At 44.8% G+C, this 15,579-nt stretch overlaps 1 protein-coding gene and 1 long non-coding RNA gene across 2 annotated transcripts in view; one reads left to right on the top strand and one right to left on the bottom strand.

Annotated features, from left to right (window-relative positions):
• The window catches only part of LOC117967020 (uncharacterized), a 23,423-nt gene extending 19,426 nt beyond the window's left edge, over nucleotides 1-3,997 (bottom strand). Inside the window, exon 1 of the long non-coding RNA XR_004661836.2 lies at nucleotides 3,907-3,997. This is a non-coding gene — a long non-coding RNA (uncharacterized LOC117967020). The remainder of the gene's footprint in view (nucleotides 1-3,906) is intronic.
• On the top strand, nucleotides 3,893-15,579 carry LOC131720886 (SWI/SNF-related matrix-associated actin-dependent regulator of chromatin subfamily D member 1). Its single transcript, XM_059013281.1, has 13 exons — nucleotides 3,893-4,294; nucleotides 7,386-7,564; nucleotides 8,435-8,477; nucleotides 8,948-9,070; nucleotides 9,448-9,570; nucleotides 9,941-10,057; nucleotides 10,343-10,444; nucleotides 10,990-11,151; nucleotides 11,377-11,474; nucleotides 12,289-12,424; nucleotides 12,922-13,044; nucleotides 14,160-14,261; nucleotides 14,721-15,579. The coding sequence occupies exons 1-13, from the start codon at nucleotides 3,998-4,000 to the stop codon at nucleotides 14,772-14,774; spliced, it is 1,659 nt and encodes a 552-aa protein (XP_058869264.1). The 5' UTR covers nucleotides 3,893-3,997; the 3' UTR covers nucleotides 14,775-15,579.

Below are 15,579 nucleotides of genomic sequence, written 5' to 3'. Positions count from 1 at the left end.
CTACAGAGACTTGGCAGTGATGGGGTGCTGCACTGGGGTTAGCTGCTATCCCTTTCTCCATTTCAGAGATTAGGCAGTTAACTGCTCTTATTTCTTTATGGTTCTTTATAAAATGAGAGTACTCTGTTGCGTGGGCGCTCCCATCGATTGCAGTGTTCTGCTAATGGAAAGAAAGGTTAATGGTGACATCAAGAACTACAAACTACTTCGCTGGTGAATGTCCACTTAATACAGGGACTGATTTACAGCTACAACGCAATGTCTAAAAAATACCTGCCCTTTTAATCAAATATGTGAAAGGGTTAGTGAATGGAGCTATATAGACCAATACTGTGGATCTGAGAGCCAGCAAATTCAACAGTCTAGTTAGAGAAATTGGTAGTGTACTGGGGATCTGAGAGCCAGCTAATTCAATACAGTCTAGTATAGAGAACTCAGTGCTGTACTGGGGATCTGAGAGCCAGCCAATTCAATGCAGAATAGAAAGCTCAGTACTGGGGATCTGAGAGCCAGCTGATTTAACTAATATAGTATAAAGAACTTTGCCTGGGATTCTAGACAGGAGTTTGTCGGATGTAAAGGGTTAAGATTTTAGTTCTCCACCTTTTTACACCCTTTTCGACACACTCCTCCCGGTTACTCCAGCACACCGAAAACTCTTAAACACAGTTAATCGAAGCTCTTGGAGAGGAGGGCTGGAGAGGCTAGATCTGCCTCTCTCCCCTGTCACACGAGATCTTTCTGACTGTACTGCCTCTCATTAAAGATTCCACAGCACAGATCAGCTATGATGTGGGAGACTGAGAGCAGAACGTGTGATCCATCCACCTTATCTCAAAATCTTGAAACTTAAAAGTGTTGAGACCCTGATAGTCAGTCTAGGACGCCATACAGGGGTCCAAGTGTAACAAAAATATACAAAAAAAAAATTAGGATCATAAACAAGAAGAAAGTGAATTTAGAGTGTGGTGCCTACAGGATGCATTGGCTTCACCAAACTGGAAAGATGAAACGCAGCAAAAGTTAAAAAAAATGTAACTAAACACAGTGAAAGCATAATTAAGCATTGCAGAGCCCAGAGAGGTATGGTAATAGCACATTAAATGAAAGGATGGTAAATGATGTAAAATGCATAGTGTAGCCATGGGAAAAGCACTGTGCAGATTTACCAGGAATCGAAAGCCAAATGATTATTATGTAGTTGTTCAAATAGAGATCAAAGAGTTCAAATATTATGTAGTTAATCAAATATGTTCTGAATTGAAAAGACATCGTTACCCAGGACTGCGGTCAGGTGGTTTCGGACCATTCTAGACCGACGTATCGATTGTAACATGCCTGTTTTTACATTCCGTAATGCAAGAACGCAATCCGATTACAGCCAGAGACCGAGACCGCGTTAGCTAACCTGCTCGGATCTGTGGTCCTCTAGGACCCTTTTAATTCAATTCCATTATGTTTAACTGTACAGGAAAAGAATGCAATAAGGTTTGCAATGACTGCTGCTGGCAAGGAGATACAGTATACTGCAGTTACAAGGAAGTTTTTTTCAATTACAAGGAAGCCTTTTTTTCATAAGGCTCCATTTAACTCCACGCCGGTGTTGGATTCGATTTAATGCAATCTGTACAAAAACACGTGAGAATAAAGGGGCCAGCTATGTAAAGACGCAAGGACAGATAGATGCCAGTTTAAAATGTACCGATAAATTACAGAAGTAGACTGTCCTCAAATGGGGACAATGGCTCTTAACGGGGCTGACACAGTCCACACTGTGTCCTCGGAGTGACGTGCTGCAGCACGCGAGGAAGCACTAGAGACAGCGTCGGGCAAACACGTCGTTCTGCAAAGTGCGTCCTAGCGGTCGCCTCCTCTCTCCAGTCTCACACGCAAGACATTTGATTAATGTTGGCTGGGGGAGTTTCGTCCCTTCAGATTAATGTGTCTTGGCGTTTGCGTGGATGCAGCTCGGCGCAAGCGCACTGGCAGGTGCGACTCAAGTATATTACTAGGACGAATGATTATTGGCACAAACCACGTCGAATCTAAAAACTAGTCCGCCTTCAGGGAACTTCGAGAAACTGACAAGAGTATGGACTGCACGCTAGGAGCAGGTCTAGGGGAAGGAAAAAAAACACGATTGCAGTGGCGCCTGCAAAGCAAACTAAATAAATAAATAAATAGCAGTGTGGAGTAGTGGTTAGGGCTCTGGACTCTTGACCGGAGGGTTGTGGGTTCAATCCCCAGTGGGGGACACTGCTGTTGTACCCTTGAGCAAGGTACTTTACCTAGATTGCTCCAGTAAAAACCCAACTGTATAAATGGGTAATTGTATGTAAAATAATGTGATATAATGTATAATATGATATCTTGTAACAATTGTAAGTCGCCCTGGATAAGGGCGTCTGCTAAGAAATAAATAATAATAATAGAAAAATACAAAGGGAATTAAATAAACGATACATTGTTTAATATAAAAACACAACAAGCAAGCAATTGGAGTTCGCTTTTTTTCTTCTTTTATCGGTTATGATTTTATGCTTGAGTGTTTAAAGTTAATTATTAAACAATAAAATTAAAAGGATAAAATCTCAGAGGAAATCAAAAAATCCGCTCTCTTTTCACAACACTACTGTCTGATTCCCACCCGTGTTATCGCAGTTCTCGGTACCGGATTCTGAATAATGCAATACCGTCCATCATGCCGATCGCTTCCCTTCTGGGGGCGATAATAACAACCTATTTTGATAGCTTCCCTTTTAATTGGAAGTATAGAGTTTTCATGTTTATTAGTGTTGCGCTGGGCGGAAAAACGCGCCTCTTGCATATTAGCTCAATTGCTTTTTTTAATAGTTTCATCAATTCCTCCCCTTGTGGACGAGTCCTTCAAATAGACGGTGGCTTCTATGTTGTTGATCTAAATAGCGCCTGCTGAATAATAAAGCCGAGTTAATTATTGCAAGCAAAACTAACCTGCACGCCATTAGCAACCACACACGCAATCGCAGTTCAATTTTCCAATATATTATTATTAGAACGTCTTTTCAGAGATAGATTTGACAGCACTAGAAGTAGCAGACATATCTGTAATCCAAACTACGTACTCCCCGGTCACATCTCAGACCTTAAAAAGCTCCCACATTTGACAGATTCATAGCTCTTTGCATGAATGTCATACCCGAAGCAGGACTGGGATCTCGCTTAATATATTCAGAGAATTTATTTCCGACTCGGCTTCTTACACTCACATCTCCTAGCGCTAGACTGCACACAGTTCATCGTAAAATTATCACAGCGATCAAATAAATGGTTGATATTTCTGGTTACCTGTCTTTTCCCACCAATTACTTAATAATATATTATTATGCATCACAGTAACCGCAAAGTTACTGCGTCCAAAACAGTGTATGCTCTGCAGTCTGGGGATAAAGCAGTCTCTTAGTTTAGTTTAGTTTTTGCAGCAATGGTGCCACCTACCGGCAGAAATGTCTAAGTACAGTCCCAAAACACCACATACATAAACTAACAGTTTCAGTCAGTAAAATAACGTAGGTGTATAGCTGAGGAATAAATTATTGTGTATAACGAGGGAAAAACAGAATGTGTAACACCAAACGTGATCCCCTTTCCTGAATAACACATCTCTGTCATTTCTAATTATAATTACTGGCATGACTAATTAAGTGGAAGAACGACCTAACTGTGTACTGGTATGCCTAATTATTAATCCAGAGTGATACACTGCCATGCACGTTCAAGGTGAAGGGAGTTCAAACTACCGTGGAAATAATGTAAACAACCTCTGACTGTTAGCAAACCTCGCTTTCTGATAACGCAGAGTGCAGAGGCGCCAACACTATCGCAGAATATAAACTCTCGTCCCGTCAGACACATTCTCAAACGTACCGTGGTTGATGTGGGACGGCGGTGCAACTTTTAAAAACGTCCCGAAGTGTCGCTGTGACGCCTCACTTTGCTGTTGCTTTCTACGGCCAAGATGGATTCCGGCGGCGCAGCAATGGAGTATCTATGGAAACCGTCGGCGAGACTCTCGCGGGATTTCTCTCGCGAGATCCAGTTCGGCCGCTTGCTCTCCGGCAGTAAGAAGATGGCGGGTCGCGGTGGGTTCCAGGCGGCGGTGACGGGCGGGAGTGGTGTTGGACCTGGATCGGGGCCGCAAGGACCGGGACCGGCGCTAGGGATGGGACCGGGGACTCCCACCGGCAGGATGGGGCCCGCGCCGGGGGCTCAGAACCCCCTTTATCGCTCCCCGATGGCGGGGCCTGGGTACCCGGTAAGAAGGCGGCTCCGCCGGGGAAACAAAGAGAGATGAGGGAGGAGAATGAGGGGTTTGATCAGGTTTACTGAATCTGGGAACGAGAGCAGCGCAGGGTAATCGAGTCGGGGAAATCAAAACGTAAAGCGTAATGACCGTTGAATTTTAGATAGACAATACATCTCTCGCCACAGTTACGTGCATTCGTTTTGCACCGGGACGTTGCAAAATGCAATCGGGGCGGGGAGACCGTTATATTATAATATTTAGAAGAAAATAGAATGTAGCATCAATCTAACAACATTAATTACACCGCGTAGAGTAATTCCAGCTGTAAGCTATTGTGTGGGGTAACGGATAGCTTTTCATAAAAGTTTGCATTATTTTTGTAAACACCCCCCTCCCCCCCATATAAAATACAATGCATAGAGAATGATGCTCTCGCTAGGATCACGTTGGTGGTAACTGATCCAGATGGGATTCAAATGAAACACAAGGGGGGGCTTCACTAGCTGTGACGTCATGTTTTGCGATGCTCAGCCTGCTTTAATTAACGGTGACGGACAGCAGGCAGAGAGAGCATTGAGACACCCAGTGATGCTGTCCTATTTCCCTGGGACTCCCTGCAGCTGCCTGCCTCGTAGTCTGGAATATTTTACAATGTTAATGTGGCTGCTTAGTCACTTGCGATTAAACTCTGCGGTGGGTCAAAACATTGTAGTAGGAATGCAAGCCCGTTGCTAAGAGTTAGATCCTGTAGTGCTTTGCATTCTGAGACAGGGGCAGCGTTAGGAGCTTGCCACCTTTACAAAGGGGCTTGGATGAAACAGATACATCTGCATTGCAAAATGTTACAATAGTAATTTGATGTAGTAATTTAAGAGTGGGAATCCCATATGTGCATTATAGAGAGGGAGTTATTTTATATTTTAGTCAGATATATATTATTATTATTATTATTATTTATTTCTTAGCTGACGCCCTTATCCAGGGCGACTTACAATTGTTACAAGATATCACATTATTTTTACATACAATTACCCATTTGTACAGTTGGGTTTTTACTGGAGCAATCTAGGTAAAGTACCTTGCTCAAGGGTACAACAGCAGTGTCACCACCGGGGATTGAACCCATGACCCTCCGGTCAAGAGTCCAGAGCCCTAACCACTACTCCACACTGCTGCCCTTTTTTATCTCTATATATATATATATAGAGATAAAAAACAAAATTATATCATGTACAATACAGAGGAATAAAGGAAAATAAATGGATAAATACTCACTACCCCCATGCCTGAAGGTTTAAATAGACAGGAATAGCAGATCGTGACATCATTAACCATGTAGTGACATCACAAACACATTCATAGATTTAAATAGAAATAAGTGAGTGTGGTTACCATGGTTACCAAAGCCTGTAACAGCCTCTTCTGTTTTCAAACCCACTTTACCTTGATATATCAAAACACTGGGAAGCTGGTCCAAAAGCCCAGGCATAGCTTTCTATCCTTGAAAGCGCTTTGAATTATTCAGATTATTCATCATCCAAGGAGAATGGAGCCTAGCTGACCTTCCAAGTCCTTTCAGCACGTCTCTCTCCCTCAATAAAATCCCTTCAGAAGTCAAAGCGGAATATCTCCTTTGGAAATTGTGAAGAGCCTGTGAAAACAAGAGCTCTGTGCATTGTGTGTTCCCAAGGTCCTTCATCTGAGGAACAATGTGTTCCTTCCCAGCAGCGCGTGAGAGCTACAGAGGACAAAACCACCCTCAACAGCCCTTCCTCTTCCGTGGATCAATTGCACAGGCCAGCCCAGGGTTAACTAGCTAGTGGTATATGGAATGTGTGCAAGGCACAGCTAGGGAGGTAGGAGGAGGGTTATTGTGTAACTTCACCATCTGAAACAAAGCAGCCTTTTAACATCTGGTCTTGTATTCTGAATGCTTCTGTTTTCCCCGACTAGCATCTCCGTGTAATTATATATATATTTACCCCCACCACATTAAAAAGCGCAGTGTGTGTATAATTAAACAAAGGCACCAGTGACAGGCAGTTGCCAGCCCCCTCTCTCCTCTCCTCTCTCCTCTCTCTCGCGCTCTGAGTTTTTCTCCACTCTCTGGATCCCTCGAAATGGTTTATTTTGCTACATGCAAAGAGACTGCTGTCCCTGTATTCTGTGGCGAGTACCAGAGCTCTCCGCGCCTGTGTGTGTGTGTGGGAGGGGGCGTAGTGAAGCAGCCTCTCTCTCGTTCTGCGCAGGAGCAATGCAGCTGCAGAAGGGGTGTACGGTGCTGGAGGAGTGTAGCCTTCAGCTACGGGCTGGAAGGGATGCTGTGTTGACTGGGGGAGGGTGGCTGGGCTGGTTACTCTGTGCATGACACTGTGATGCAATCGGAAACGAGAAGCAGGCTGTTTGAGTTCTTGGCGCACGGCTGGGTGAGTCTGTCAGTCTGTCTCAGGCGGGGTGGTATTTGGACAGTGAAGCATGCTCCTGTAATCTGTGTTTAATTATAGGGGTAACGTTGCTGTCGACTCCCCCCCTCCACTGCATTATGGTTGATGAAGTAGCTCTGCTTTCCAGCAATGCCAGGTGTGGCTGATTCGTTAATCAGGCTGTAATGAATGCTAATTGAGTGTGGTCAGCTGGTATAGGGAGATATTGAGAATAAAGCAATTGGAGCAATCTGCTTTCTCTGAGTCTAAAGCGTGCGTGGCTCAGGTACTCTGTACTGGATCGCATCATCAGATGATCAGGGCTCTAATGTAAATGGCATATGAATCGGGTATTTGATTTCAAGTGTGTTGTGTTTGTTATTCACTCCTGGAGGGCTATTAAATCGTGTTCTGGCGTGATGAATTCTCTACATTTCCGAATTCTTAGCAGTGGTTTTCCAGACGCAAAGCTAATATTGTTGAAGCGCTATCTGAAATCCTGTGAGACGCTGGCCTTGGTGTTTATACCGTGTAAGGTTTTTGATATTCATTATGTAGTAATACCATGTGACATATAAACATTGGTGCTGGACACAAACCGCTATGCAGTAAGAGTCTTATTGCCATCCCTCCTGACACACCTGTTGAATACTAATCTTTGCCCCCTCCCTCCCTAGCGTCCTGGGATGCCCCCTGGCAGCAGGATGACCCCCCAGGGCCCTTCCATGGGCCCCCCTGGCTATGGAGCCAGTCCCGTGTCCCGGCCCGGAATGCCAGTGATGGATCAGTCCCGGAAGAGACCAGCTCCACAGCAGCTCCAGCAAGTACAGCAGGCAGCGCAGAACCGCAACCAACAGTAAGGGGGTGCTGTTTCTTCAGTACAGGTTTAGTGGTGTAGTAGGGTTCAGTTTGCAGGTGCAGTACTGCAGCATGCTGTAAGGGGGCACTGTTTCTTTAGTACAGGTTTAGCGGTATAGTAGGGTTCAGTTTGCAGGTGCAGTACTGCAGCATGCTGTAAGGGGGTGCTGTTTCTTCAGTACAGGTGTTGTGGTGTAGTCGGGTTCAGTTTGCAGGTGCAGTACTGCAGCATGCTGTAAGGGGGCGCTGTTTGGGTCCTGTAGAAGTACAGGGGCTGTTGTTTGAGTTTTTGGCGGAGGGCTAGTTTTTGGCAATGTTAAGTAATGCGATTCCTGAAGAAGCAAAGGTTTAACCAGGGGACATAAAGCAACCCATGATTTATTTTTTAAATTGAATGTTTTAAACCTGGAGTCCTTAAACAATTGCAAGTAGGGATATTATTTTACCATCATTTTTTTTAATGATTGTGGAGTTGCCACAGTTTCAGGGTTGGGGGTTAGTTCCTGTTTTTCAATTCTAATTTATTTTTAAAATCAATTCCCATTCCCTTTTAATCAATTCCAACACGTCATTGATCAAAATTACAATCCGCATTATTCTGTTAAAATGAGCTTCTCGCAGTGGCAACACATTCCTTCAGTTGAAGTCAGCGTTTGCTTTTCAATGAAATTGGCTTCAAATGAAAGCAGTTGAACAATCACAGCGATTTAATTATGGCTCTAATGGCCTTCGAAGGAATTGATTTTAAAAACGAAATGTTTATTGGAATTGAAAAACAGAAATTGACCCTAACCCCAGTTTTGTTTCTGTGGAACGGTTGTGTGTTTTAGGTCACCATGGTAACTCTCTTTTTTTGTTTTTTTTACAGTGCAAAGAAGAAGAAGATGGCTGATAAAGTTCTACCTCAGAGGGTGAGAGATGTGTGCTTGTGTGTTATCATATGTATAGCGAAGTGCCTTTGAGGCAGACCGATAACATGACATACATCATGATGCGGGGGTTGGCAGCTTCCTATTGATTACAAATAAACCTGTAGTAAAAAAAGACCATTCTGTGAAAAGGCAAAACCTACATTTCAAACAAGCCAAGAGCATGTAAACATCAAATTCTAGTTGGTACTTGGCACTATATAAATCCAGGGATGGAAACAAGACTCCCATTCCACAGCAGTTTGATCCATTCCTGGTTTTACTGTGAGTTTAATAAGACACACCTGAGCTTGTTACCTATACGCACTGTGGCTAATCAAGCTGGTGGTAAAACCTGGAATGGGTGAAACTGCTATGCAGTAGGAGTCTGATTTCCACATGGTCTTGTACCCCACTGTGATCCTGTCCTGTTGGAAGGCAGTGCTCATGACTCGGTGCCTCTGACCCCACAGATCAGAGAGCTAGTCCCAGAATCCCAGGCCTACATGGATCTCCTTGCCTTCGAGAGGAAGCTGGACCAAACCATCATGCGCAAGAGACTGGACATCCAGGAGGCCCTCAAACGCCCCATCAAGGTAGGGGTGCTGTTTAAGCCTGCAGCTGGAGTCACGTTTCGAAATCGCCCTCGAATCAGCTTGTTTCATATAGCAGGGGAGAGCTGTGGGATTACAAATTGATGTTGTTCTGCAGCACATGGGATGCAGTTAATATCTTGGCTGTTATCTACATGCCTGGCAATAGCATTCGTTTCCAGTTTTGGAAAGAGAAGCCTGTACTTCCATCTGTTTTATTACAGTCAGTGAGTGGGGGGGAAAACACACTGCAGCACCATTGATGTGAACTGTTTTAACTCTGTGTTGTGGTATTGCTGTTTGGAGAGTTTGCTTGCCTGAATTCTGATACCTCTGATTTCAAACTTTAAGAAGACCTGCTAATCTTTTTTTTTTTTTAGCAAAAGAGAAAGCTGCGGATCTTCATCTCGAACACGTTTAACCCCGCGAAGGCTGACGCTGAGGACGGGGAGGGGACGGTGGCCTCCTGGGAGCTACGTGTGGAGGGGCGCCTCCTGGAGGATGTGAGTGTTACTGCACCCTTTTCTCGTGGCTTCTAGGCAGACCCTGTCTCTCTTATGGTTCATCTTGTGAGCACTTTGGATGGGCAACAGGACTGTGCAGCTGAGCAGTTCTGTCACCCACAGTGAGAAATAGAGAGGGAAATAAATAAGACTCCCGTTGCATAGCAGTTTGATCCTTTCCTGGTTTTACTAGGAGTTTAATAAGACACACCTGAGCTTGTTATTATAAATCATGTTTTATTTATGAAAGTAAATGAACTATATGTATCAAGCTGGCAGTGCACAAGATAAAACTCCTGGCAAAGAACTGATTTCTAATCCGGATTGGGGAGAGTGGATAACTCTCGTTCTCTCGTGGTTTGTGTTGCAGACGGCCATATCGAAGTACGATGCCACCAAGCAGAAGCGGAAATTCTCCTCCTTCTTCAAGTCTCTGGTGATCGAGCTGGACAAGGATCTGTACGGGCCAGACAACCATCTGGTCGAGGTGCGTTTTGGGGTGTTTTTTTGGGGAGTGGTGGGGAGTGGTGGGGGGGGGGTTGGGGTCAATTCCTTTTTAAAATCAATTCCTTCAAAGAGACATCATAATTGTTGTGATTGTTCAGATGCTTCGGAAGCCAGTGTAATTGACAAACTCAAAGTGACTTCAATTGAAATTCAAGCTCATTTTAACAGAGTACTGCTAATTGCAGTTTTGATCAATGATGTTGTTGGAAAGGGAATTGGGAATTTGAAGCCAAGCTGTGTTTTACTGTATTGTTCATTTTTCCAGTGGCACAGGACTGCCACGACTCAGGAGACGGATGGATTTCAGGTGAAGAGACCGGGAGACGTGGGTGTGCGGTGCACTGTGCTGCTGATGCTTGACTACCAGGTGTGCAGCCTCCTCAGTACGCAGGGAGTGTGTTTCTGCAGCATGCTGTACTGTTACGTCACAGCAGTTCCAGATGCTGCCTCAAGGTGGCAGCAGAGATGCTTGCTTTAGCTCTCCACATCAGGGGGTGGAGATTTTGCTGGTCCAACTTCCATTGGTGTCCAGAGGTCTAATTAGGATTTCAGAGACCTGGAGAACATGGCCAAAAAGCAGTAGGAGTAGGGACCAGATCAGATGCAGCTTGTGTATTTGTAAGTCCTTGTGAAACTGGCTGCACATTTTCAAACTCTCAGGGATGTATGTAAAAGTACGTTCAAACTGTGGACCCTTTCATGCTGTCATGCTATACATGGTAAACTCTAACTCACCAGTCTGATCATAGACCCCTAGCTTCCTAAGGACCTTCGGGATTGCGTTTTGGTATAATATGTGATCCTGTTCCCCTATTTTCATTATCTTTTGCGATATCATTTTTGTGGTTGCTGGAACAAAGCCCAAACCTTTGGCCAGAGCTATACAGTAACCCCCTCTTTGTGTCTCGGTAGCCCCCCCAGTTCAAGCTGGACCCCCGACTGGCTCGCATGTTGGGAATCCACACGCAGACCCGGCCCGTCATCATCCAGGCCCTGTGGCAGTACGTGAAAACACACAAACTGCAGGACCCCCACGAGAGGGAGTTCATCAACTGCGACAAGTACCTCCAGCAGGTAGGGGGCGCTGGTACTCGAAATTCAAAGGAGTAACTGCATTTCAACAGTCTGTGAGTGTCAGTGGTCAGCAGGGTTGGGGTCAATTCCCCTTTTTAAAATCAATTCTCCAATTCCTTTCGAAGGAATTGATAGTTTAGAGACATAACCCTGGTGCTCTCTTCCCTCCCTGCTCGTTTTAAAAGCTAACGCACGCTTGTGATTTTTTTTTTTGTTTGTTTTCAGATTTTCGAGACCCAGAGGATGAAGTTCTCCGAGATCCCCCAGCGGCTGCACGCCCTCCTCATGCCTCCGGAGCCAATCATCATCAACCATGTGATCAGGTGACTGGCAGCAGTGATGTCATCACCTCCTGTGCACAGCCAAGAATCCCATTTGTGTTGGGTTCCTCGCTCTCCACTTAGTGACGGACTGGCCTTGCTTAGAGATCTGGCAAATGCCAGGTGGAATAACTGCTGGTCTTAATTAGGGGTGTGATTCATTGTGCAATACAGGATCTATATTGTGATGAAGGTCTGCCTCCCTATGCCTTTTATCTGGACTCTTTCTCTCTCTCTGACGTGGTTTACCTTGGAGCCTCATTGCCAGCGATCCAGGCCACGCATGCAAGAGTAGCAGAGTCTAATTTAGTTTGCTCTTCCAGCTATTAATAGAGCAGGTTATACAGCCTCCAATTAAAGATTGAATCTCACGCCTTCTTTAACAAGCCAGCCTGCCTGCAGAGCTGTGTAGAGGGACAGTGATGGTACCAGTTCATTAGGGAGTGTCAAGGAACCATGCGGGATAGCAGAGAGAAATAGGGGAGTCTGTACCACAAATTGGGGAGTCTTTACCCAAAGCAGGCCAAAATGTATCGTCCATGTATTTTTGTGGGGTCCGCAGAGCATTGTAAATGTCAGGCAGATGATGTGAAATTAAAAACGATTTGTCATTTGCCATTTGTCTATCTGCAAGTATTTCCAAGATCTTACGATTTTAGGCTTAAAAATAAATATATATAAAGTCGACATTTTGCATTATTACAGTAATTTATCATGGAAACAAGTAGGTGTGGATTCGCCCCGCTCTGTGTGACTCTCTCCTCTCTCTCTCTCTCTCTCTCTCTCTCTCTCTCTCTCTCTCTCTCTCTCCCCTCAGTGTTGACCCCAATGACCAGAAGAAGACAGCCTGCTACGATATCGATGTGGAGGTGGACGACACTCTGAAGACTCAGATGAACTCGTTCCTGCTGTCCACTGCCAGCCAGCAGGAGATCGCAGCGCTGGACAACAAGGTGAGTCCAGCCTGCACCGGTCTGGACACAGCGGGGCGGGATAGAGGAACGGGTCTTGGGAACTTTTTCTATAGTGGTTGCTTCCCCTTTAGTAAGTGCATTCTTCGCTGTTTACCACTCAAGGCCCTGGAGGAATTTGCTTGCTTGTTTTGGGTTGAATGAGTCGGTGCAATTCATCTGGCTCTTGCATGTGGTTGGTAGGCTGTGAAAATGAACAGGCCAGCTGAACTTGAGCCTGGCTTTCCAGAACAGTGAAGGCTATTCACAACCGGGCTGCAGTCTGCCAGAGTGGAGGCTGGCACTTTCTAGTGGGGAGCAGAGTTGAGGTCAATTCCTGTTTTAAAATCAATTCCACTATCAGCGACTTCACCTCCGATAGTGTACAGTGGCAGTATGGAAGCCTTGCCAGTGCTGTGAGTGTGTCTCTGTTCTGATAACATGCTGGCCAGTTTGAAGCCCTCACCCACCCAGCCAGCTCTGCTTTATCTGCTCCCCAGATCCACGAGACAATAGAGACCATCAACCAGCTGAAAACACAGAGGGAGTTCATGCTGAGCTTTGCCCGAGACCCTCAGGGATTCATCAACGACTGGCTGCAGTCCCAGTGCCGAGATCTCAAGGTGAGCAGCATGCATGCACGCACACAGACAGACACACAGGCACACGCGCTGTGCATTGCTATAGACACACAGCTGAGAATGGACACAGATACAGATACAGACGCACACCCTGTTTATTGCTTTTATTTGAAGTTACTGGAAAGTTAAATTAAATACTGCATACTGTTTTTTTGTAGCTTGGCTTTTCTAATTAGGTGCAGCAGATCCAGGGATGATGATTTATTCTTTTATAGGAAACCCTCAAGTCTATGAAATGCTGCATTTCGTATGAAAAATAGACATTTCAAAGGGATTTATTGAATAATCCTTTCTTTCTAAAACTTGCTACGCTTGTATCCAGGATAAGATTACATTTTGGGTTAACTCCCTTGCTGTGTCGTGATTAACCCATCAAGTGCCATTCATTCATTTAAGAACAGGCTACTTTTGTAAATTTTTTGGAGCATTTGTATCTGGCATCTACCTGTTGTGTTAATTTTCCTTTTGAACTGTATTGTTGTGATCTAATTTTGTTACCCGCAGAAGTCGTCTAAATGCAGCTGTTAATTCTGCAAATACAGCCCTTCAGATGCTTTCATGACCCCTCAATATAAAATAAGAAACTGAAGCCAAAAAATAACCCATTTCTAGTTGTTTTCCTCCCCACAGTGATGCTAAAGCTCAATTTTCCTCTGTGTTGAGCTTCATAGCCGGGTGTGAAATTTCACTGCTCTGATTACAGGCACGCCTAACTCGACTGTCCACAAAATAGGACGCAGCAGTTTGTAGCCAAAACAAAAGGATTTAAATACTTTTTTTGTGACAAAATATTGATATAGAATGTATCAGATTACATAAATTGGAACACAAGCTGTATTATTTTTCAAAGAAAACAGTAATTTAGTACCTAAACCCCTGAAGGTACACGAGGAATTGAGCGCTTGCTGTTCGAACGGTTTCTTCTTAAAACACACCTGAGAGAGACTCGCGTATCGGAGGAAACTGACCATGTGGGGGACCAGATCCAACCTGTTTTGTGCACCTCATTGCAAAAATAAAGTTAGCATTGTTTTATTAAGCATGTCCCCTGTACCTTAAAGGGTTAACGGGGTAACCCCTTGCTGTCCTGTCCACAGACCATGACTGACGTCGTGGGGAATCCCGAGGAGGAACGTCGGGCTGAGTTCTACTTCCAGCCCTGGGCTCAGGAGGCCGTCTGCAGATACTTCTACTCCAAGGTACCTAGAATCACAACCCAGCCAGCCTCGCATCTGTGTGACGACTTACTTGCTAAACTTCTCCTGGATTGACGCACTGACTACAGAGCAGAAGAGTTTCAAAGACTCCTGTCTTGCATTAAGTGGCTGGATAATAAGCCAAAAAATGAAGCTCGTGTGTCAATCCATCAAACTTGCATGTAAATACCAGCATGTACTGCTGGCTTTACAGATCCGTCTTTGAAACTGTCTGATACAGTTCCTAATTACTAACCCGAGGAAGGAAGGCACAACTAGACGGTGTTTGTCTGCTGCTTGATTTAACTTAGTCTTGCCTTAGAATTCCGATCTTGTGTTTTGGATAATTGCTTCTCCCCCTAACCCACTTCACTTGTGAACCCTCGCTCTCCTCCTCGCCTCTATTGCTATGGAGCTTGCTATGCGCTACCCTTCACCCTCCCTTCTCTCTCTCCTCTCTAGGTCCAGCAGAGGAGGCAGGAGCTGGAGCAAGCTCTGGGCATCAGGAACACATAGAGGCGGGCAGAGACGCTGGGAGACAGGGGGAGGGCTGTCCCATTTCAGGCTGTAACCCTGAGCGCTGGGGCTGGGGAGTGGGTGGGACCTTCAGCTTGTAAATACAGCTGGTTCAACTCTCATTAATATCCTGTTAGTCTCACACACTACTTTCCCTCTGTGGAATCCATCCTGTTCCTTACCCACAATGTTTTGAATCTCCTGCACCCCCCTTTCTCCTCTCCATGTGGTTTTTATCTTGTACGCCACTTTTACACACCTGATTGTGACAGACGAGGGAATGGGAGAGTAGGTCAGTAGTTCGGTTTATGTCCTGTCCTTGCGTGTGTGTCTGCAGTGGTTCCTCAGCCTTGGGTTTACTGGGGGACTAGCTGTTATGTGAGGGGTGCAGGCTGGTAAGTTTGGGAGGGGGGGCAGGGAACATGTCCAGTATAAATTTAAGATCAATCGTGTGAGTAATATCCTGTGATAGAGTCTAGGATGCGGTGGTAGAGCTCTGCATATTAAATTTAGTTTTGGATTCCTTTTTTTTTTTTATGAATCTATAAGAGAAATTACAAAAAAATACAAAGTAGAAAATTCCCTTTTAGTTCACATGTTTAGATGAAGCGTCAGTTCTGCAAACGCACACACATTGTAATCTTAAGGTTGAAAGACAGTGTCCTGGGTGTATGGAAGGTGCAGATGTGAGCTGTTTTAATTATGGACCAAAAATCTTTTTTTTTTTTTTTTTTTTTTCATGTTTTCAACTTTGTACTAGCTGTATGTGTTACCCAAGTTTTAATAAAGAAATTCTTCAGTATGA

This window comes from Acipenser ruthenus, chromosome 45 (genome assembly GCF_902713425.1).
Source record: "Acipenser ruthenus chromosome 45, fAciRut3.2 maternal haplotype, whole genome shotgun sequence".
NCBI classification, from domain to species: domain Eukaryota; kingdom Metazoa; phylum Chordata; class Actinopteri; order Acipenseriformes; family Acipenseridae; genus Acipenser; species Acipenser ruthenus.
The sequence above is the reverse complement of the archived record's forward strand: the minus strand, read 5'-3'. Positions and strand labels throughout refer to the sequence as shown.

Excerpts from the sequence above, each read along its gene's own strand:
- LOC131720886 (XM_059013281.1), top strand. The coding sequence starts at position 3,998 with ATGGATTCCGGCGGCGCAGCAATGGAGTATCTATGGAAACCGTCGGCG. Across the intron at positions 9,071-9,447 it reads CCCTCAAACGCCCCATCAAG|CAAAAGAGAAAGCTGCGGAT; the intron begins GTAGGGGTGCTG and ends TTTTTTTTTTAG. Across the intron at positions 11,152-11,376 it reads GCGACAAGTACCTCCAGCAG|ATTTTCGAGACCCAGAGGAT; the intron begins GTAGGGGGCGCT and ends GTTTGTTTTCAG.